This window comes from Sinohyriopsis cumingii, chromosome 6 (genome assembly GCF_028554795.1).
Source record: "Sinohyriopsis cumingii isolate HCF-2022 chromosome 6, ASM2855479v2, whole genome shotgun sequence".
Classification (NCBI taxonomy): Eukaryota; Metazoa; Mollusca; class Bivalvia; order Unionida; family Unionidae; genus Sinohyriopsis; species Sinohyriopsis cumingii.
This window is the reverse complement of record NC_142966.1, coordinates 49,421,076-49,445,699: the sequence shown is the minus strand read 5'-3', so window position 1 is coordinate 49,445,699 and position 24,624 is coordinate 49,421,076. Positions and strand designations below refer to the sequence as shown.

Below are 24,624 nucleotides of genomic sequence, written 5' to 3'. Positions count from 1 at the left end.
TGCCTATAATAAGACAAGGCCCATTTCAGATGTTGCTAATTTAGTGAAAGAAACCTGACATGCAACTGTTAACACCTGCGTGTATTTTAAGGTATTTGATATTATCAATTTCTCTTTCTGTCAGTTTAATTGATAAACAACAAATTGTATTTTCTGCCTTTATTTTACATCAGCCATTTCTAATTTAAAAAAGTAATTTACATTCAGGATGATTTTGTTAACTAAAAAAGCCCAAAGGAATTAATAAATTTAAAATATTCTTGCTTGGATGTAATATTTACATTTGCCCTTTAACAGGGCTGCTTCATGCTAGTATAGCATTTGCCCTTTAACAGGACTGCTTCATGTTAGTATTGCATTTGCCATTTAACAGGACTGCTTCATGCTAGTATTGCATTTGCCATTTAACATGACTGTTTCATGTTAGTATTGCATTTGCCCTTTGACTCATTAACCCTAGGCGCCGCGTTTATGTGGCAGAAGGTAGTAGCCTACTGCCAAGCTCTGTAGCATCAAGGTCATGTATGATACACTAAACTGCATGGTATTATAGAGGTTGATAGATGTAGCTCTACAATGGCACCAAATAATCTGGAAGTTCTAGTTGCACTACAAAATACAGAAGGAAAAACCTAATTTTTTGGACCAGATTTTGTCCCACCCAAAATTTACTTGTGGTCAGAATCCGAATTTGTGTCTGGGTTTTAGACTTTTTGGCCTCAGATCTAAGGCAGACTGGTCTGAACTGCACACAGGTAGATGAACCTTTGCGAAAAGTAGAATAAGATGGGCATTTGGAATAAAGAGTGGTCTTGATATCAAAATGATGGGTCCATTAAGCAAAAAAAACAAAGAACTCCAACTTTAACCCTTCTGCTCATGCACAAGCGAAATAGCCAATGAAAAAGGATGTTTCTAACACAACTATGCATTAGGTTAATGGGAATCACTTAGAATTCAATTTATTAGAATGTATTCAGAAATGGCCCCAAAATGTGTTTCCTTGTAACACACATTTCAGGTGAAAATGACAAAAACCTACATGGGTTAATGAGTTAATAGGACTCAGCTTCATGCTAATATGGCATTTACCCTTTAATAGGACTGCTTCATGCTAGTATTGCATTTGCCCTTTAATTGGACTGCTTCATGCTAGTATTGCATTTGCCCTTTAATTGGACTGCTTCATGCTAGTATTGCATTTGCCCTTTAATAGGACTGCAGCATGCTAGTATTGCATTAGCCCTTTAATAGGACTGCATCATGCTAGTATTGCATTTGCCCTTTAATAGGACTGCATCATGCTAGTATTCCATTTACCCTTTAATAGGACTGCATCATGCTAGTATTGTATTTGCCCTTTATTAGGACTGATTCATGTTAGTATTGCATTTGCCCTTTAATAGGACTGCATCATGCTAGTATTGCATTTGCCATTTAATTGGACTGGTTCATGCTAGTATTGCATTTGCCATTTAATTGGACTGCCTCATGCTAGTATTCCATTTGCCCTTTAATAGGACCGTTTCATGGCATTACAAAATTTACCCTTAATATGACTGCTTCATGCTAGTATTACATTTGCCCTTTAATAGGACCATTTCATGGCATTACAAAATTTACCCTTAATAGGACTGCTTCATACATGTATTAGCATTACATTTACCCTTAATATGACTGGTTCATTCTAGTACACTTCATTTACCCTTTAATAGGACTCCTACATAAAATTAGATAGGTTTCCATTTAGTTGGATTGCACTTGAAGGACAGTAATTTTGGAAGATTTTCCTTAATTTTAATATCATTGTAACATCTACATTATAGGGTGCCTGCTTTTAAAGGACAGCACTCATTTTAACCTCTCTATGAAGCTTCCTGCTCTTAAAGGACATTACTTAGTTTCATTATTAACCTCCATATAAAGAACACATGTACTCCCTTAACCTTTTTACTTTCAATATAAGGGCATCTGGTCTTAAAGGATAATGCTCATTTGAGGGAGTGGGCATTTTCTTATTTGAGCTTTTGTTGTTTTCCTTATTATTTTAATCTCCATATTAAGGGAACGTACTCCTAATAGGAAGTACTTATGAGTTTATATTCATTACTATTTTAATTACCTGATAAAGGGGCATAGGTTCTAAAAGACATGACATTTGGTGATCTTTTGTTTTCATTATTTAATGCAATATAGTGGACCTGTCCATTAAGGATTCATTTTTATGATCTCTCATGTGTCCTAAAATGATACGTTTCACAGTAAACTCTAAATGAAAACAGGGCCATAGAGAGTGATCATGGGCCCTGGGGTAGGAAACTCCCAGGACTCTTCTAGTCCTTGTTCAAAAACAAAAGTTTTCTTCTATAAAATTAAAAAGTTGTTCAGCCTGGGCCACGGGGATATATCCCCATTTGCCCCCAGCCTCTTGTTGGCCCTGCATGAGAATTTTATAATGTTAGTCTTTCACTCTACTAACAGCACTGAACACAATCCTCGTTTTGTATAAGTGCAGCAAAAACAAAAGCTGTGGTTAATAAACAGAACATATTATGCCGTTGCCATGGAATTTTCATTATTCAGAGCTGAGATAAGAGTTTGTTGTAAAGTGGCAACATCTTGGCAACACTTGAATCAGAACTCTTCAACAAAGAAAGTACAAATGTAAATGTGTAACAGCCACTTACGAGTTCTGAATAATATATTGCAAAAGAATGAAAATTCTATTGAAAAATATGGCATTTTGTGCCTTAGTATAAAATGCAAGAACCTCACTCATAGCCACCACCACTACAAGACAGTCATTACTACATCTGAAATTCTATTTGAGGTTTTAAATGGAATGAAAGAAGTGCAAAGAAAATGTATTGTCAAATTTTGAGGCCATTGTGTCTAATATGTATAACATTAATTCAGTTTTGGATATTTTATTTTAAGATAATTGTTGTCAGAACATATGGTTCCACTTAAAATTGCACTCTCTAGCTGATAGCTCAAAGGTCTTTGCATATCCAATATTCAGCCATTCTTATGCCTGAAAGAAAAAGCCATTTCTCAAACATAAAAAGGCTACAAAAATGAAAACAAGCTGAAAATGCACCTTTCTACAAATGATGTGTGAAATTGTTCCCAAGCTAAAGAAATATGCAGAAAATTTAGTTAAGGCAAAACAAAACTGGAACTGACAGTCAACAAAGTGAAGTCAAGGAAACTTGCCTTAAATTTCCTGTTATTTCCAACATCTCATTAGATGTCATCAAGACAAATTGCTGTATATTTTTTGTTAAGTACTATTGTCAAGTTAAGAGAACATTATCTTGACATGATCTTTTGAAACAAAAAAAGGTTACCAAATGTGTTGTAGAAATGAATTTTAAATTAAGCAATAAAGCAAAAAAACCAGACATGTTTTTTCTCCATATAATAGATAAAAAAGTCCACCTACCAGGGGGATTATCTTTTAAATAGAATCATTTATCTTGCATGTAAATTAGGCCTCCAGAACCATTTCTCTGAAGTAAGATTACAATCATAACTTACTCCAGTCCTTGACATAAGAGACAGTAAACAAAATAAACCCCACAAACCTGTGCAAAGCCCATCAGTATCAGCATAGGTTTGGGGGTAATTATCAGATTCCACAGAAGGGTAAAGTTCAAGGCAAAATGAAACAGAAATTTTCACCACTTTCCAAGGAATATGTCTCCACATCTACTCAAACTCCGATTTTGGTTTCAAAAATAATAATTTCACCTGATTATGTACTGCAAGATTAGAAATGAAATTTTGTACGAGATAGTTTGCATAAATCTCCTTTATATTTGAAGTCATAAGTATGTTTGTATGAAAACCTGTGTGTCTATCTGTATGGATGGATGGAAAGAAATTAGTACCCATTAGACTTTCCTTTGCCAAGTTCAGACAGAGTGTCTTACTTCATTGTTTCCTTAGAGATGCAAAGAATTGTCATTTTAAATTAAGGACATCATCAGTTTCCCCATCCTTGTATGCACATGTGGATTCAAATCTGGCAATGTATGTAGAATGTCATACAACTCCATCAATATCTTTTGAGATAACAACTTCCATCCATGGGCAAGATAAGTTCCTTTTCTTTACATGCATAACTAAGAATTTGTATCCCTCTTCTGGTTGTTCCTAGAACCCAGGGGCTACTAAATTCTGTCTCTGGGCTATCAAAGATTCATACATTGAATTCTGATAACAGAATAGAGTACTGTGCAATATAATGAAATGTTCTATCTTTCATTAAAACATACATATAAAATATAAATGATGAAAATGCAGTGAATCACGCCATGAGAAACCAAGTCTTCTGTCCAAAAATAAGTTGTCCCTTAAGACAGGAACTTTCTTTTTAGATATCATCACCTTATATAACACAGTTGATTCATACATAAACCTTTGTGGTTTTACATACAGGTGGTCTTTCAAAACAATGACCTTTCAAGGCAGGTTCTAACTAAGCAGACATATTTTTTTTTACTGTTATTTCATTTGGCTACTAGTTCATTTTGAAATCAATCTGACATTAGGGTGGGACAAGAGGATTGGAGGAAACTAAAACTGAAAACAACAAAATTTGAAGACAAAGCTGCCATATTTCTCAGATCTTGATCAATTCATATTCCATCAAAATCTGACCTCTACAATTTGCCAGAAGTAGCATACTATTCTAAAGACCTGAATCACCATAGTATTTACTGAAAAAGTCAAATGATCTAAGGGTGATGTAAACAGAAATATTAATGGTAACTTAAACTAATAATGTTATCAGAGAAACACAAATGCGAAATGAAAAATGTTTGTTGTTGTTGTTGTTGTTGTAGGGTTTAATGCCATTTTTCAGCACATGATAGGCTATACATGGCGGCCAGTATTAATGGTGGAGGAAGAACCCGGGGAAAACCCTGGAAAGAACCACCAACCCATGAGAAGCTACGGACAAGCTTTCTCACATACCCACATTAGCCGAATCAGAGACTCGAACCCACGCAGAGGTGAGATGGCAGTGATCCGTAACGGAGAGCGCTTTAGACCACTCGGCCACTCAGGGCCCCAAAAATGTTTGTAATCATGGTATTGAGGAATCTGTCTAATAACAGAAATCAATGCCATGTATCATGTGTTGAAAGAAGACATTAAACCCAGAACAACAGCAACAGAATTAAAACAAATCTGAGCCATGAACCATATTTACTTACTTATAAGTCAAGTCCAACCGCAAACTACACAAACCCAGATCTGCCATCACATAATGAACATAAGATCTGGATTTGTGCAGTTTGTTAGAAGTATTTAGTAGAACAAACAACACAGACACTGATCTGTAGGTGCATTATACTATGATAGATCAGGGCCTTAGTTGTTTGCGTTATTACTTGACTTATAAGTGAGCATACATGGTTAGCTTTCATTCTATATCTCAATAACAGAAATCGATGTACCTGAATTAAAACATTAAAATAATCTGTACCTGTTTTTAAAGCTACTCTCATGTTGTTATGTCTTGACAATTATACTGTACCATAATCCAAAAACCTTGCATAAAGAATAAAAGCAAAGTCAATAATTTTTACCATAACATTATGACATTTAGGTCCATGAGCTGGTTAAATATTCATAACATAAACAGTCATAAAATCTCATGACTGTACACAATGTCCAAGGAACTGAAAAATTGCGAAAACTCATTGTAATCTCTTGAACATGAAAAATATATCACTATATGTTATGACTTCTTTTGCCTGTAGCAAGTTCCAGGGTTAAGATAGTTTAGGTAAACTCAACAGTGTCAAGTAAACTGAACTAAATATAAAAACTTAACATTGATGCCTACAACAAAAACAACAACACCATCGGAAATGAGAGCCATGTTTCATTTATACTTAACATGCAAGACAATTAAAACAGCCCAATTACCCACTGCTGATGATGCAACTGGAATTGAAAACCATTGAAATTTATCAGGATAATTTAATTCACAACTAAATTAAAGTCTGACCAACTAATTTATGTACTCACATATAAGTTGAGTCCAGCTGCAAAATGTACAGGCCGATATCTGCTGTCACATAATGTGCCAGAAGATCTGGATATATGCAGTTTGTTAAGAATAATCAATTGAACAAACAACAAAGACAGATCTACCAATGCATAATGTGATGGCATATCAGGGTTTATGCTGTTTGCAGTTGAAATGGATTTATAAGTGAGTACATATGGTAATCTGCACAATTGTACTTTTGGGTCTAACCAAATCTAATAGCCAGGGCAACATAAGAAAGCATACAGTAAAGATTTAGCTCCATATAGGATGCAGTTCCTAAAATCAATACATTTTGAAAGATCTTAAGAGTTTCCTATAAGTTGTGTTGTTACGAAATTTGTGCACAATTAAAATTTTCCATCTACTGGATGGTTCCAAAGTTTTATGTAAAAAATCTGTCACGCAATTTAATAGAAATTTATTTAAAGAACTTTCAAATGTATTCATTATAAAATAATAATGCACAAATTCCATAGGACAACTGAAGACATTCTTAAATATCAAAACACACATGTTCTGCAGCTCTTCATTTTCATAGCAATACTTGAATATTTAAAGTGTTTTTTAATACTCACCTCCCTGTCTTTTGGATCTTCAAAAACACACAGAGTTGAAAAACTGAGATCATGACCATCTATCTTGTCATCAAGGGAAAAGCTGACTTCCTTTTTCTTCTTTGGAAAATCAACTTTGTCATATGGTTTTAACAGAACAGACAATCCATTTGTTTTGCTTTCTAAAGCATTCACCCTATTATTTTGTTGGCATCCCTCTAATTCTTTTTGATGTTGCTTCTGTCGACGACGTAGATCAAACCTCCTAAGGACACAGATCACAATAATGATTACAGTAGAAAGTAAAGCTGTGATGACAATAACAGCAACAACAATTCCAAAGTAAGTTTCCTTTGATTCACCTTCGAAGCTAGCTATATATGTTGAATTTGAGTGTTCTATAATAATGTTAAGTTCTGTTTTACTTGAGTACTGTTTTTCAAAGCCATTATCATGCACTAAAATCAACAGAGTAAACAGTTCATCCTTTTGTACTGAGTATGCCTTTGCCATGGAAATTTCTCCTGTTGATGGATTTAAAGAAAATATTCCTTTTTCATTTCCGGATGAAATGAGATATGTCAACTCTTGATTGATTCCCTCATCTTCATCAAAAGCCTTGATGGCTGTAATAACTGTTCCAACAGGAAGAAGATGGGGTACTGATATTGTATTATTGCCTTGTACCGGAAAGGTGATGTGTGGTTCAATGTCATTTTTATCCAAAACTTTAACATGAATGTTTGCAAAACTGCTCAGTGATGGGGTACCCTGATCAATGGCAACAGCTGTAAAAAAATATTCACTTTTAACTTCACGATCAAGGGTGCTATTGCACTTAACCCTTCCATCTCGAAAAACAATGAAAGGAAAAAATAATGAAGATTTATTAGCTAAATTGATAGTAAATTGGGCATTTTGACCCTCATCAATATCTTTGACAGTAAGCTGACCTACCAGAGTGTCTGGAAGATTATTTTCCATTATGCTGAATTCAAACAGTTCTTTTGTGAATCTTGGTGGATTGTCATTTATATCATTCAGTGTTATCACAAATGTTGCCATACCCGTGAGTTGACTTGGTGTACCTTGGTCTATGGCAAGAACTTTAAAAGTAATGTTGGATGTCACTTCCCTATCAAATCTAGCATTAGCTGTTAAAATTCCTGTTTGTGGATTCATCTGGAACATTGATTTAAATTCCTCTGCAACATAATATTGTATAAGTCTATTTTGACCAGCGTCTTTATCGGTTGCATATACTCTTCCAATAATTTCACCAATTAGATTTTCTTCATCTATCTCCTCCATGTAAGTTGACTGACTAAATACTGGAGGATTGTCATTTTCATCTGTAACTCGAACCAGAAAACTGGCAGAAGAGCTTAAGACAGGGTTCCCATGGTCACGGCAAGTTACCACTACATTATGCATTTCAACAGTTTCGCGATCAAGTGAATCACGCACAACAACTTTGTATCCTTTGCCAGAAAGACTCTGCAGTCCAAATTTGGGATTTGAAACTTCACAGGTAACCTCTCCATTTTCCCCTGTGTCTGTATCTTCCACTTGTACATGAGCAACAAACTGATTGATGGTGGCCAGCTCTGATACATTCACAACATGTCCTCCAGCTGAGGATACAAGATTAATTGTAACAATTGGTGGATTGTTGCCTGTATCATTGACAATAATGTTGATAACTGCTTGATTCAGAGACAACAAAGGCCTTTCTCCTTTGTCCAAAGCTTCAACAATCAGTTTATATGTTTTCCCTTCCTCATATACTAATTGTCCAATGACACTTAAAACTCCTGTTGTCTCATTTATTGCAAATTTATCCTTTATCTTGGTTAGTTCCATCTGATGTGGACTAAACTGATATGTAATTTCACCATTTGGACCGATATCTTTGTCTGTAGCTTTAACTTGCAAAATACTGGTACCAATCAGAACATCTTCCATAACAGAAATGTTGTAACTGTCTTTTTCAAAGACTGGTGGGTTATCATTTATGTCAGTTATTGTTATGTTTACTTTCATTGCTCCTGTCCGAGGGGGCTTTCCGCCATCTTTTGCAATCACTGTTACTTGATAGAAATCCTTTGTTTCACGATCTAGTTCAGCATTAACAACCATCTTGACAGTAAAACTTCCATCCAACTTTTGGTCTACATCAAGTAGAAACATGTTACCAGGGGAAACAATGATGTAATTTTTAATGGAATTTTCCACTCCTGTATCTCTATCTACTGCACTATCAATAAGAAAGGTGGAACCATTCGCAGAGGCTTCTGGGATCATTATGCTTATTGTCTCACTGGGAAAAGTAGGTGCATTGTCATTTATATCCATAATTACAATGTTGACTGTGATAATTTCAAAAAATGAGCTCTGAGCACGTGCAGACTGGGCAGCAACATCGAAAACAAATTTACAGTCAGAAGGGACTCTACAGGCAGGAAGTGATTCACGATCTATGATGACTGATGTGAATAGAATACCAGTCTTATCATTAAGACTAAACATAGCCTGAATACTGGACTGTGTCAAAAAGCTGTAACGCATGCTGTCATAATCCTCTGGGAAAGAAGCTCGAACATCATCCAGAAACTTACTTGCAGAAGACACATTTCCAACCAATGTTCCACTTGGCAATTCTTCTTCCAATCCAAAAGAAACCTGATAATCCTGGCCAATTGAAAGACTAGTGAAAAAGGAAATAAATACAATGAAAGTGTACAAAATCCAGGACTCCATTCTAATTTTCAAAACTACTGTCAGTGGCAATATTCCTGTTCACTTTTTCCTACAGAATAAGATACCTGCTGCTTACGTCTTTCTGTGTCCAACTCATCACATGTTTGAGGTCCTTTTCAAGTTCTATGGTCCTTTACCTGCAAACAGAGGGATCAGTTAATAGTCAGCCTCTACTGCCTTGCATCAGCACAGCTCTTTTATTATGGTGTTAAGAGTGAAAGGCAGCTACAAATATACATTCCCGAATAAAGTGGCTTCTTAAATAAATGTTACCTTTCTGACCAGAATTACCTATCATGTATACTTGCTTATAAGTCAAGTCAAACTACAAACAACACAAATCATGATCTGCTGTAGCATAATGCACGTGAAAATCAGGGTTTATATTATTTGTTCTAATGATTACCCCAAACAAACTGCACAGACCCAGATCTTTCATGCATTTTGCACCAGCAGATATGGGTCTGTGCAGTTTGCAGTTGGACTTGAATTATAAGCAAGTATATTTGGTAGTGATAATCAGTACCATCATTGACTGCGTTCCACAGAATTCAACCATACAACACAGTGTTGATCACTTACGTCACACAAAAAAAACAACAACTATTGCCCTTTATTGAATATTAGTACTTTAATTGAGTCTCCAATGAGTAACTTTGGGACACATATTGTCCAAGTTTCAGACACTTTCACTTATGCAAATATGACATGCATTAGATGTAAATGATGTGTTTACTTACACCAGTTCTTTCTCAAAGCTTGCAACATTTTACTGAGGGTGACTTTAATTTGCTAAAGTGAACTTCCTGTAAGTATATCAAACTAGCCAACTCATGAATTTTGTCCAAAGAACACTGAATTTTTACAAGGGAAAATCTGTCCTTTGAACTAGTCCTACATATAAGACCTCAACGATGATATTTATGTTTAGGGCGTCAGCACTAACACAAAATTAACATGTGCTATTTTTTTACATTGAAGAACTAGCCTTTGAACTTGAATCCATTTTAAATTCCAAGCTACTGTACAAACTGAGTTACTGCTAATCGGATGCTCAGGATATCTCAGGCTACAATATTTGTTTCAGTTCAGCTACTCTGAGATGACATTGCACAGGCATGTCTCACTACCCATAATTCATGGGATTTACAAGTTAATAATGTCTACATTCCACTGATTGCTTCTATCCACTTGTATTAACAAAACTTTTGTACACTATTTTTATCAAGATGAGTATTATTTAAAGGTCAGATATGTAGTAAATTTTGGATCCTCCACACTCCTCCCCTGCCCCCCCCCCCCCCCCGTATTTATAAATTTCTACCTGCATTTAAAATTAAACATATACAACCCTCTCAAAAGAGGGAACCATTCTGGTAATAGCTGCTCCTGTTGTGCAAGTGAGAGTGACACATCACTAGAACAGTTTTCATAGATTAGAATGTGGGGAATTAGCAATAGTTAACAAATGTAAATTGATTCAGTACAAAATATAACAAAGTGAAATAAATATTCTACACTTTTGATCAACACAATCCATCGATCAAGAAAAAACTCTTTTAAAACAGAAGGCAATTATAATGATTACCAAAAAAATCAGTGCAAAGCTAGAAGCTCAGAAAACTGTTGTCAAAATTAAGCTGCACTAAGAAAATAAATAAATTATATCCTTACTTTCAGTGAAAATTATGAACAATAACTCTTTAAAGACAAGCAGTTCCTTGAAAAGACACAAGTGGCCCAGCCATCCTTTAAATGAACACATGCCCATAATCTCTTAACACCATAATATACACTGGCATGCTCTATTTTACAATTGTTTCTTGTCATAAACCTAAAAGTGAATGTTTGATAATGATGAATTTGCACTACTGTACCCTATGAAAGATGACTTTTAATCAATAATCTTCTTCTCCATCCCTCTCTCTCTCTCTCTCTCTCTCTAGCTAGCCTTATTTTCAACCAATGACTGTCTAAATGCCTTATTTTCAACCAATGACTGTCTAAATGCCTTATTTTCAAACAATGACTATCTAAATGCCTTATTTCAAACAATGACTGTCTAAATGCCTTATTTTCGAACAATGACTATCTAAATGCCTTGTTTCAGAGTTACAAGTATCTGTAGTGACTTCATCACTTGTAAATATAATTGGAAAACAAATGTGGATGAGGAGGGGTCCTACATGGAAAGCTCTTAACAATACTTCCTTGTTGAACACGGTATAATTGAAACATCTCTATTTTCAGCATCTTTCTTGTGATTTAGAAACTGCAAACAAGAAAACAAAGCCCTTTTTGTTTCTGATCACAATTCATTACTGTATACTGCAGAGTAATTTTTACTTTACATTAGTGGCTGGTCAATTTGTTTTAAATAATAGTCACACACAACACAAAAACTAAATCTTGGTTATGGGAGGAAATTGAGTCGATAATTTGGACAGTCAAATTTTTTTAGTAACTCTAATGGTACAATAAGGAATTTGGCTGTTGTAAATTTTCTACCATAAAACTGATTTTAAATCTAGACTTAAGTTGACAAAAAAATGAAAAATTGGCTTTTGGAAGATTTTCTCCATAAGTAACCTGTAATGAAATATGTATGCATAATAATTTTACATTTTATAGTTGCTAAAGCAATTCTTCACTATAATAAAACCCTTACAAGATCAACCTTTCCCAGCCAAAATCTAGTAAATGTCAGTGACTCATTTTTCTTAAAATGAAAAAATATAGAAATGTATAAGTTCATCTGCGCATGAGATATATGCAAACACTAGCATGTAATATTATATTTCTCTTATTGACTTTATTAATTAGTATGCACACAATATAAAACATGCTTCAGCAACCAGGTCCATTCACTTGTACAGTGCTGTGTGCCATATTATATTTGTCTCTTTAATTTAATTATCATTTTTAGTGCAAAGAAAACAAAATTACAACTCATAATGCACGTCTTTCCAAAGAGTCTGGAATGCCACCATTGGCACATGCACCATAGGTTGCTGACACCTAATCCAAGATATTCAACTGCATTTCATGAACAGTCAACACAGACTGATCAAGGATAAAAAGCATCATTAGACAAGGTTAACTTGTCTCATCATATATCCTTCATAGTGTATGACAGACTTTCTTAACGATTAGATGAAATTTGTAGATAACAGTTGTTTATTTTTTATATTATGTTTATTATAAAACAAGGATGTATCCAATAATTTGCTACCATAAATGAATCAACCTCACTTGGATATACACATATTCTCTCTCTCTCTTGAACTCACAAACACACACAAGGATCACATCAAGCTCAAGAAGGCTCAGAAACCTAATATGCTAACATATCAGAAACCTAATATGCTAACATATCAGAAACCTAGTATGTTAACATCTCAGAAACCTAATATGCTAACATATCAGAAACCTAATATGCTAACATATCAGAAACCTAATATGCTAACATATCAGAAACCTAATATGCTAACATCTCAGAAACCTAATACGCTAACAACAGAAGTACCAGTTGTACAAGAAAATGATACCTCATTTGTCCAACAAACAGAAAGTAAAGGCTGATTTCTCCAAATATATTAGGTCAACCATGATGCTCATATTTTACAAATGTTATAAAGATATTTATTGATCTCACTAAAGGTGTCTGTGTATATATATATATATAACTGGGCCCTGAGTGGCCGAGTGGTCTAAAGCGCTCTTCGTTACGGATCACTGCCATCTCACCTCTGTCTGCGGCGGTTCGAGTCTAAGATTCAGCCAATGTGGGTATGTGAGAAAGCTTGCCAGTAGCTTCTCGTGGGTTGGTGGTTCTTTCTGGGGTTTTCCAGGGTTCTTCCTCCACCATTAATACTGGTCGCCATGTATAGCCTATTGTGTGCTGAAAAATGGCGTTAAACCCCACAACAACAACAACTACAACAATATATATATATATATATATATATATATATATATATATATATATATATATATATATATATATATATATATATATATATATATATATATATATATATATATATATATATATATATATATATATATATATATATATATATATATATATATATATATAACTTAGTCTGCAGCTTATCCCTTTACAGTTATTGATTCCATAAACAAAAATGTTCATGCAAATCTTGCAAACAAATGTATTCTACTGCATAACAAAGAAAATTCAGTTATTTCATTTCCATGATTTTGGCAAGATAGATTAATAATACATGTCCTCCACTCACTGATCGAACAACAATTCCAAAATGAGTCAGAATGTTTTATAAAAGTTCTTCTAGGATGCATTTCTATTTTTTTATCATTATAGCATATCTTTAAATACCTACAGGGAGCCATAGTAACTCCTCAGCAGCTTGAGCATCATTTTTTAATTCAAGTGTCACAGGTTTAGTACCTGCCCAGACCAGCTCAGGTCAGCTGCCGTTACATGTCTTTCTGATGAAAGGCACTTGGCTCCAATTTACTTAGCATTATACAGTGATTGATGTGTAAAAAATGCCATTAAAACCAATACACCAAATAAATATATTCATGTAAAGACTGCAATGGTAATTTTTAAATATAAAACTGGTTTGACATTTCTCCCTCTCTTGTAAATCCATCTTTATTACAAGAAAATGGTATCCTCATTAACTGGATATCTCCTAGTAAAGAGACACAATGGTAGGAAAATTGAAAATTATGTAAGCATGCATTTGTGCAAAATGATTCCATTTTTCATACAAATTCATTGGTGAACTTGATCAATGAAATGATATGCAATTTATTTTAAACAAATCCCAAAATGAAAATGTTTTTCTGCAGATGAATAAATTAAAAAATTAATGATGTGCCTGTTAGACCTTTGTGCAGTTAAAACTGTTGACAGAAAACAATGGGTTGGTAAAAAAATTTCCATTCATATATGCTTATTGTTTTAAAGTAAAGAAGGATGCAGTGTATTTATAGTGTCAAACAGTGTACAATTATTCTTCACCCTGGAACAAATAAATGAAGAAAACAAAATGTTGGTTTTAAGAATAATTGAAATAGTCATCTTTAATCTCCTTACCATGGAATCTTGTCCCCTTTGTACATGTACAAGTTTTCAAATAATAATATAGTTCAACTCTTAAAAAAGTTTGGTTCCATTCCTGTGATCCTTGAATACAGCTGATTGTAATTAAACATGCACCCAACATCCAAAACTAAACATCTCTTAACAAGAAGTAAATCCTGATACACAGAGACAGAATTAAAAGGTCTTTTAAATCCATACAATGGATCATAGAAAAATATGTTAATGTATTGAATCCTATTGATTGGATGCCTTAGTTTCAACTGAGTCACAGTATGCTGTAGACACAACTATTAAACATGCTACATTCTCCTGCCTAGCTACACTACCCAAAGTGTTGAATGGTCCATCCTGTATATTTAACACTTAGGGTGTGAATTAGGAATAATGACATCTGTTTACACAACTGACCTCTCTGTATTTATATTTAGAGTAACCAAATCTCTACCAGATAAAGGTTGTATACAAATAGTCATGCAGAAGGACAGTAAATACAATGGCTTCCCCCTTCATGCAAGGAACCCAGAAATATCCACCATAAGTGTCATATCTTTTCACACATAACCTGATAAAATTCCTCCAATTTGACAGAATATCCCAGAAATATACAGCCAGAGAAGTATGAATCAACATTTTTCACTATACTATCTGTAATTTATTGTAAATGTTTTTTTTCTTCTTTTCACCTGGCTGTATGAATAATTACTTGATCCATGTTATTTGTTCAACTGCTACCAGTTTAGTGATGTTGGATGAACAACAACAAACAACAAAATATTAATGACCATCACATTATTAAATATCTTATTTTAAAAAGGACTTCTAAGGAAACTTACAGAACAAAAATATTTGTTGAAAGAGAGGTTACCATATGTACTTTTATAAAGTTAGATCAAACTACAAACATTTATATGTATCTACCATCACATCATTCACTGGCAGATCAGGGTCTGTCATATATTCAACTTATTACTCTAAATTGTACAGTTCCAGATATGTCAAATGTATGATGCATTGACAGATCTGGGACTTTACTATTTGCAGCTTAAGTCATTTTATATACAAGTAAATATGATGGGTAAATGTGATGAGTAAATATGATGAGTAAATGTGATGATAAATAGTATGGACAACATATAAATGAATTCTTTGGCACTACTTTAGCAAGACAATTAGTTGTCCAAAAAATCTTTGATGATTTATGCAAATGCTTTCCTTGCAAAATTTAAACTATGAAAAGCAAACTTAGATGTTACTATGAAATGCAAACTCAAGTGTTACAATGAAATGCAAATGCAGGTGTTACTGACTATGAAAAGCAAACTCAGGTGCTGCTAACAAAAGAACATATTTATCAAAATTAATAAGAAAAAATTTAAAACATACTGGTAAAAAACCTGGAAAAAGTAGATTTTGGAAGTCACTTTTTCTTTACAATAGTGTAAAATTTAAAACACCCTAGAAGTGAGTGAAGCTCTACTAACCAGAACGAATTTCCAAAAAATCCAAATCTGTTTATTCTGTCCTCTTATTCTTTTTAACTGCAGATACTGAAAAAAAAAGAAAAAGAACTATTCAGATTATACCATTCCGGTAAATTGCAAAACTAAATTCTCTGTTATGGCCTTTTATCTTCAATCTGATATCATGGATAGAAGATCAATCAGCTGATCTCATTGTCAACATGACAGTATACAAACATGCAAAGGTTTGTTAAATCTATAATTTTGTTCCACAAATCCCAAGTTATTGAACTGGCATCATCATTTGAGATATCTACAAACTGGATTTTACAAAATCCATTTGCATTTACTTGTGCTGTTACAATTACAAGCCAGTACTGCTGAAATCCTGAGTCAAGTCCTTTGACCATATCAGAGTGTTGACTATCACAGAGTATTTATCATAATGCAACTAAGTCTGCTAAAAATCCGTTTGCATGTATTCAATTGTACTGTGCAGATAAGCTCACTCAAGTACAAAAAATTAAAGCAATGACCTTTAATTTTACCTCAATGTCACTTAGGTCTGGTTTTGAAAGTATGTCACAAAAGTGCGGATATGCCAATCATCACATGGTCACCATTTAAAATGAGAACCCAATTATGTAATCCAACAAGTGCTTTAGTAAAGACTTTAAAGAGGGCCATCAAGGCAGCCATTTTGGAGGCTGGGCCAGCATCCACATCATTATCAGACAGGAACAATTACATATTATAAGAAAAAAGAGTTTTATATAAAAGAATTGGGTGATAGAAAAGAAATTAATAAGTAGAGATGGAAAAATGATCTCAGCATGACCATCCATCAAGATTTTTCACAACAGCCACACTATGGTAGCCATTTTGGAAGGTCATATTTTTCTGGCATCATTTTCATTTAAGACCAACCAACTATGTAGTAAACTAGTATTTGTGCTTAATGAGAACCCATTGTTACTATCCTCTGTGGAGGATTAGGGATAACAAGATTTCCAACATGGCCAACAGCAGGCCATACTGGAAGTCTAATCAGAACCAATTCCACTACTTACTAAATCTATATCAAAAAGATATTTTCTAATGAAAAATCTGTGTCCATTCAGGAAAAGTAAGTATCATTTGATTTTAAACATACTACTTGGCAGTCAAGTTGGATATTAGATTGGCACCATTTTCACTGAGGATGAACAAGACATCATAAGAAGTTATTTAGTGTTGCTACCACCTCCACTTAGATGTAGTAATACGACTTTGAGGCTGGCTGCCATGACAGCTATAACAGAAGTCTGATTGGTCAGTTTTATTTAGGATCAACTAAATATGTCACCACATCATTTACTGAAAGCCCCATGTCCATACCACAATCTGTTCGGGTGAGGTAGCAATAACAATATTTCAAGGTGACCACCAAGGTAGCTATGTTGAACATCAGACTGGCACCATTTTAGCTGAGAACCAACAAGAATTCACACGCTGTACTTTTATTGAAAGACCCATTCCAATATGACCATCCATTCAAGAGGAGTTGTGGTAACACTATTTTCATGATAACTGCCATAGCAGCCATATTTAACAACAAATCAAGCATTTTGATTGTACAGTTTATTTTGGAGCAAGATTTGGACTGGAGTAATGTTTTAAAACAGAGGTGCCTGATTTGTTGGCACAATACTGACACTTATTAAAAATTCATATTTTCTCATACAATAAAGTGCAGTTGTCACCATCCTCAACCCCCAAATTAATCCACAGAATCAATAATCTGCAATCTTGCCAAATTGATGTTCACCAGTAAATAATGAGACCTGGATCAAAACACAGTGCATAGCTCAAGAGCTCATAAAAAATGGCTCCTGTCATTTTAGTTGAACCACTAATCACTGATATTCAAACCTACACCTAAACAATTACTGATAAAGAAAAAACAAAACCAAATATGGAGTACAAATCTCCAAATGAAAATCTAAGTTTTTTAGTTGTCTAAATTGTGGATATACATTTGTGTACATTATCACTACACAGACAGCCAATCTGCCCCAGACAATTCATTAATATTTTTTCTCTGAATTTTCCTATAGTGAAGACTGCTGCTTGTATTAAGTAGAAAACAGTACTGAAGTCTAAATAGAAAATAAAATATCCATTTAGTTCGGCCTTTTGGCTTTTGGCTAGGATGATGAAGCAAACAAGTGTGAGTCTGAATATTCTGGAAAGGTCACTTGCACTTTAAACTCAAATAATTTTGACCTATCCTGGATAAGGGAGGTTGTGGGTTCGAACCCCAGCTGAGGCATACCAAAGACTTCTAAAAATGGTACTAACAGCTGCCTCACTAGGAGCTCAGCATTAAGTGGTTAAGATAAATTGACTGGGTGGGACATGATGCTACATGTCTGCGTCATGATGCCCCAGTGCTAGTCATCACTTTAAACTGCCACACTGCAGACATCATAGCGATATGACTGGAAAATTGTTAAAGCTACATTAAAAATCTAAATCACACACACAAACAAATAATTTAATTTAAATCAAACTATTTCCAGAAATGCAACATAACCCAATTCGCTATATATAGTCCATGCCAATGTGTAACATAAAATAGTCTTGGTGCATCAAAAAAATTAATTAATACACTAAATTTAATTAAGAATGTATGTTTTTAAAAAACGGAAATATATGTATCTGTGATACCAGGGACAGTGTTACCAACAGGATCATGCCCACAGGCTATAGTAACAAATATCTTGTGTGAGGCACTGCAGACCTTCAATTAGGCTATACAATACCCCAACAGACCCATGGGAATAACAGGAAAAACACATGCACAGTGATGACTGCTTCAGCCACTATAGATATAATGGGATGGAAATATTTTGATTCTCCATTTTCATAATTGATGTATAAGCAAAGGTCAGCTAATGTTGATAACTTGAATTGTCAGACATGGCCCACTGGGCACCTGACAGACAAGGAAACAACAAAGTGTCATGCAAATCACACCCTTGTTGGTAGGTGTGGGGTGATCATCCTAGTTGTTTTCTTTTCAATCAATTAAGGTGCTAATGCCATATGCTACATTTGGAAACAAAACATAAAATGTTATCAGAATTTAGGAATCAAAAAGTTAGATTATAATCAATAAAACTTACATGATTAAATAATTATCCATTTTATGACAGAGCAACTTGTCATTCTCTTTAAGGAAACATTCCATTTTAAAATTTCCTGTACACTGGAAGACATGTTTTGTTTCAAACATCATTGATAAATCAAGACTGACCATTTATGGCAGAAATCCAAATTTACCATAAATATACGTACTTATAAGTCAGGTCCAATTTAAAATTACAGAGAACTTGATCTGTCATCACATAATGCTTGTAAGATTTAATAATCTACCATATTTAATCATTTATAAGACAAGTAAAAATGCAAACAACAAAGATCCTGATCTGCAATAGCATCATGCAGATCAGGGTCTATGTTGTTCTACTGATTACTCCTAACAAACACCACAGACCCAGATCTGCTGGTGTATTATCTGATGGTAGATCTGGGTCTGTGCAGTCTGCACATGGATATGTCTATCAAGCGAGTATATCTGGTAAGATACAGAGTGTAGGATACATGTAACTATGTTAACTTTGACTCCACTGTTAGATTCAAATTATTACAAGAGTTGTGAGCCTTTGTTTTATTGAAGACACACACACACACAATATGTCTGTGTATATATATATATATATATATATATATATATATATATATATATATATATATATATATATATATATATATATATATATATATATATATATATATATATATATATATATATATATATAATTCCATCAAGCTAGAAGTAAACAGACACACATATTAAAATCCCCTCTCATCTTATGAAACTTGTCTGCACCAGGTCTGACATTGCCTTCATGCAGATGCCTACAATTCACCCATTAAAACTGATAAAATGATTTACAGCCTTTTGCTTCAATAAGCAGAAAATAGAAGTCTCCTTCGCTTTGAAATTTCAACAGACTGCTGTCTACAGCATGACAATCAAAGAGGTAAAAAGTAATTTATTCAAACATTACTGGAGCCAAAGTCAAAACAGTTGACTATGATGGCTACTCTATTTCAATGGATACTTTTGTCAACTATTGTGTTAAAAATGTTACTAATTAAGGAGGAACAATTAATGTTTTAAATTTGTTTTATTAAGAGTTGAAGTTTTATCCCATTAAAGAAAAATTGAATAGTACATGTATCAAGGCACGTTATAAAAACTTATTCTTTAACGTTAAAAAAAACATGCCCACAAGTTTTGTTAACTTGGTAAAATGATACATGCTCAATTGGAATATGTTTGAACAAGAATAAATAAAAGACAAACAATTGAAAAAATAGTGAAAGAAAATTACAAAAACAATAAACAAATTGCATTCCACTGTACATAAAATTATTAATTGTCTGTGAAAAATGTCTGGTATCTTTTCATACTACATTTATCCCAATTAAATAAGTGTTCTTACCTTCCTGAAGACAGCGTCATTTATGTTAACTCAGTACTATATTTTTTTTAATCCTCACTCAAATTAAAGTCCATTTAAGCTTTCTCTCCCTCCATCTCAAAGATGACAAGAAAAAGTATGCAGTGTCAAAGTGGTCACAACTTTCTCTGCCTACATCTGTTATTTAGTGCTGGCTGGGATAACAGTAGTGTGTGATGACATATCCAGTCTCTTGGAAATAAGTTGCCCATACCTAATGTTACCTGATTAGACCCTTCAGTTCCCTGTTTATGTTTCATGCAAGACTGACTAGGCATGCATCTGTCCCCAAATTGTACTCCAATAATCCCATTCTGTTCCCTATTGTTATTTTTATTGTTGGCACTCAGGTAACATAACTAAGAGCCTTTGATCTTGTATAGATACTTGATTGTACAGGTGATAAGCTTTGAACTCACTCTGATTGGATAAAGAGGTAAGATATTATGTAATATTGACCAATTTTTGTGTCACACATAGAAAAACAAATTGGGTGTCATCTCTCCATCTTTTACTTTCATTCCAGGCATGATAAAGACTGGGGAATTTATTACCTAAGAAAGGGGATGAAATGCTAGCAATTTATTACCCAAATTTAAGAGGGCTATTACACATGATAACAATCTAATGTACATCAAAGCCTACAAAGGGATTTGGAATAAAATTAAACAGAAATTGCACAATCGGAAAATAAGTTATTTCTGAGTTTTCTGCATAAACATGGGTACATTGAAAAAAATAGAATTTTAAAGAATGAATATAAGAGGTTTTGGCATGTGTAATTCAAATTTATTTTTTGAAAATTTGACATTAATTCTATTAATTGTCGCAATATTTGGAATTAAAGTTTTCCTTACAAACTTAATAATAATAATAATAATAATAATAATAATAATAATAATAATAATAATAATAATAAATATGATCACAACTCTATAAAAGGTGAATCATCAACTAATTTCTTAACTTCATTCTTTAATTGATGTGTAAACATTTTTTTAAAAACCTTTTAACAAACAAAGAAATGTTGCAATACACTATATGATACTTTGTATATAAGAGTAATGGCTTATTACAAAAAACAGTAGTAGAAAAGGCTGATAATATAAACAAAAGAAAGTTAGGTTACCAAAATATCACCAGAGAAATTATTGGATAGCCAAACTTTTTTTTTCAATGTTGGAGAGGAAAACTTTTTACAGGCTGCTGAATAGATTTATAGAATCATACTAGTTTAACTTTGAAGTAATCTTATCTATATTAACATATCCTATTAAAAAGTATCATATAAAATTCTGACTGAACTTAGACCAATTGATAACTTTTAAAACCCTTGTTGGTCTTATAGTAACTTAACCTTGTATCATAGGCATACATAATTTACCATAACATATTTCCATTAATACTCACTTTGTACAAATATCCTTAAATCTCTAATCCTTTCCAACAAATATGTTTCCTTCACAAAGTTGATGATCCAAGTGTGAGAATTTAATAAACAGTACACATTCCCTTTATGATAAATCCAGTTTAGCCTAAAATCTGCAAAGATAGATGGAAAAGCAATTTAAAATTCTGTAACTTGGCCACATGTTTCCACAGGTAGTAGAATCAGTAATCTGAGAGAGCTGCGATTATGGGATATCTTACATACTAAACTCTGTGTGCAAGTGTGAGCACTACACAGGTAAGCTTCCAAATAAGCACTGTATTCACAGGTAGCAGTAATATACCTGTGTAACAGACACCTTGTCACAAGTATACACTACCTGGAAGGCAGAGTGCATGAAATGGACAACACTAGTTAAGGCATGACTCTCAGCATACCAGTAATATTTCTTTGCTAGGATGAAAGTGTCCTCTCCATTTTCAGTACCAATGGGTTTTATAAGGGGTGGGGGGAAGTTCATTTATGACATCTGGGTCACGCTAGGGCAGCTGAGTGACCATCATTTCACTGGCCATTCCAATGTGTTTCTATGTAAAGTAATTATATTTTGTGTCTATATCCAGATCAACATAATTTCATGTAATATGCAGATCATAATTAAACTAATAAAATATTATATTTAACAATTATATATAGCCTACAGATAATTATTAAAACAGTAATTACAATTCTGAATGACAGTTAATTACAGCTTAGTGTACATGAACACTCCATTTTAGTCTTTTGAAAGCTGTTTTGTGGCTTTTATATCTTCCAGACATAACATAAATAATTTTCTATTCTATAGGTTATTTGGTTGTTGGTATTTTTTAAATATTTATTTGAACAACATGTACTTTGGAAATTGCAGTACAGTAATGTGACAGAACAATATATTTCAATAAACTATGAAAGTTGGTGAATAATTCAATGGCAAAATATAATACATTTGAACAATTACCTATACTGAGTAAAAATTAATCTGGAATATTTTTAAAATAAATGTTTGATACCAAATTTATATTGGATCAAAAGAATGACAAAAAAAAGAGTGGCAAAAAGGAATTTAAGATTGTAACGTTTTACTGTGTGTGTTTTTTTGATTTTTAACATAGCTTTAATGATTTCTCCGTCATATTGCTATGATGTCTGCAGTGTGTCAGTTTATAGTGATGTCTAGCACTGGGGCATCATGCCACAGACATGTAGCATGTAAGTATAACATCGAAATTATGACTATGTACCAGTAGGTAGCCATTAGAGGTCTATTTGTGTGAAAGGTATTTGTGCAAACACAGACCAGCACTGGAAAAGTGCTCATTTATCAGTCCATTCAAGTTGTGTGCTCCCATTGTCTTGATCACGTAGGAACAGTGTTCAAATTGGAACAGCTTAATTTAGACTGGATGCGGTGGCTTGCCACCACACCGAATGAAATTCACAGACCTGAAGCACAGAAATATATGCTCAATATGCCAAGATATAGATAGGGTTATTGGAACCTTGGCTAGTGAAGATGAGCGAGGCAGCTGTTAGTACCATTTTTTGGCCAGGATTCAAACCCGTCAACTTCTGCATCTGAAGCAGATGATCTAACCACTAGGCCACTGAAGTGGTACATTTAACTGTGAATTCATGATAATTACACTTGTAGTAATAGGTAGCTTTGCTTCAAGTCAACTAAATCTACCTCACTTCTCAAAACTTGCATCATATATCCAGCTTTATAAATAATTAAAGATGAAAAGTGAATTAATTCTAATTTAAGGTAACACTCCAATTATTGTTTGCAATCCCAGCCATGCCCAAGAATAATAGGCCATGTGTAAACATAGGTGTTTGTTGTTCCATTTTACATCTGTAATACCAACAATATCCTTTTTCCCTTCCACACCAATAATACCTCAAAGTTTCTTTTTCCCTTCTATTCCTGTAAAACTAACAAGTTCCTTTTTCCCTTTTACATGTATAATACCAAGTTCCTTTCCCCTTTTACTCCTGTAATACCAACTAGTTCACCTTTCCCTTTCACACCTGTAATACCAACAATTTCCTTTCTCCCTTCTGCTCCTATAATACCAACCAACAGGTTACTTTTTCTTTTTTTTTCCTTTCACACCTGTTTTACCAACAAGTTCTTTTTTCCCTTCTACTCCTATAATACCAACAAGTTCTTTTTTCCCTTCTACTCCTGTAATACCAACAAGTGCTTTTTTCTGTTGTACACCTGTAATACTAACAAGTACCGTTTTCCCTTCTACACCCGAAAAACCAAAAAGTGTCATTTTCGCTTCTACATCTGTAATACCAACAAGTGAGCACACACACATACACACACACACAATACATTATCTATACAAAGGAAAAGGATATTCAATTATATTGCTTAAAACAACTTTGTTGATAAGATAGCACATGAAACTGTAAACAATAAATTCCTAAAAGTTCCTGGTGCCTAAAATTTACAGAGAAAACATGTCATCAAAAATCTGATTTACTAAATAAGTTCAAACCAGATCAGGGATATTTCTTCAGTAATTATATTTCCTCCATGAACTAGATTATGACACCCACCCCTCCAAAAAGTGTTTAGGTAAATCAACCTCAAACTCCTCCCCTCATTGTGGTAATTAAACCTTTACAGATCATCTTGTATATCTCACTCAGTTTCTGTGACAATTT

The 24,624-nt window shown here is 33.7% G+C and overlaps 1 protein-coding gene across 3 annotated transcripts in view; it reads right to left on the bottom strand.

The window, feature by feature from the left end:
* The window catches only part of LOC149796897 (protocadherin-9-like), a 57,900-nt gene that overhangs the window by 17,234 nt on the left and 16,042 nt on the right, over positions 1–24,624 (bottom strand). The window contains exons 1-2 of one of the 3 annotated variants that reach the window (XM_089961555.1): positions 21,924–22,192; positions 6,646–9,521 (exon numbers count right to left, since the gene is read on the bottom strand). In XM_089961555.1, coding sequence (XP_089817681.1) covers positions 6,646–9,384 — 2,739 coding nt within the window. In that variant the 5' untranslated portion in view covers positions 9,385–9,521; positions 21,924–22,192. Of the gene's footprint in view, positions 1–6,645; positions 9,522–15,963; positions 16,030–21,923; positions 22,193–24,624 lie in introns of those variants that run through there. The other 2 variants (XM_089961558.1, XM_089961556.1) reach the window with 2 other exon arrangements.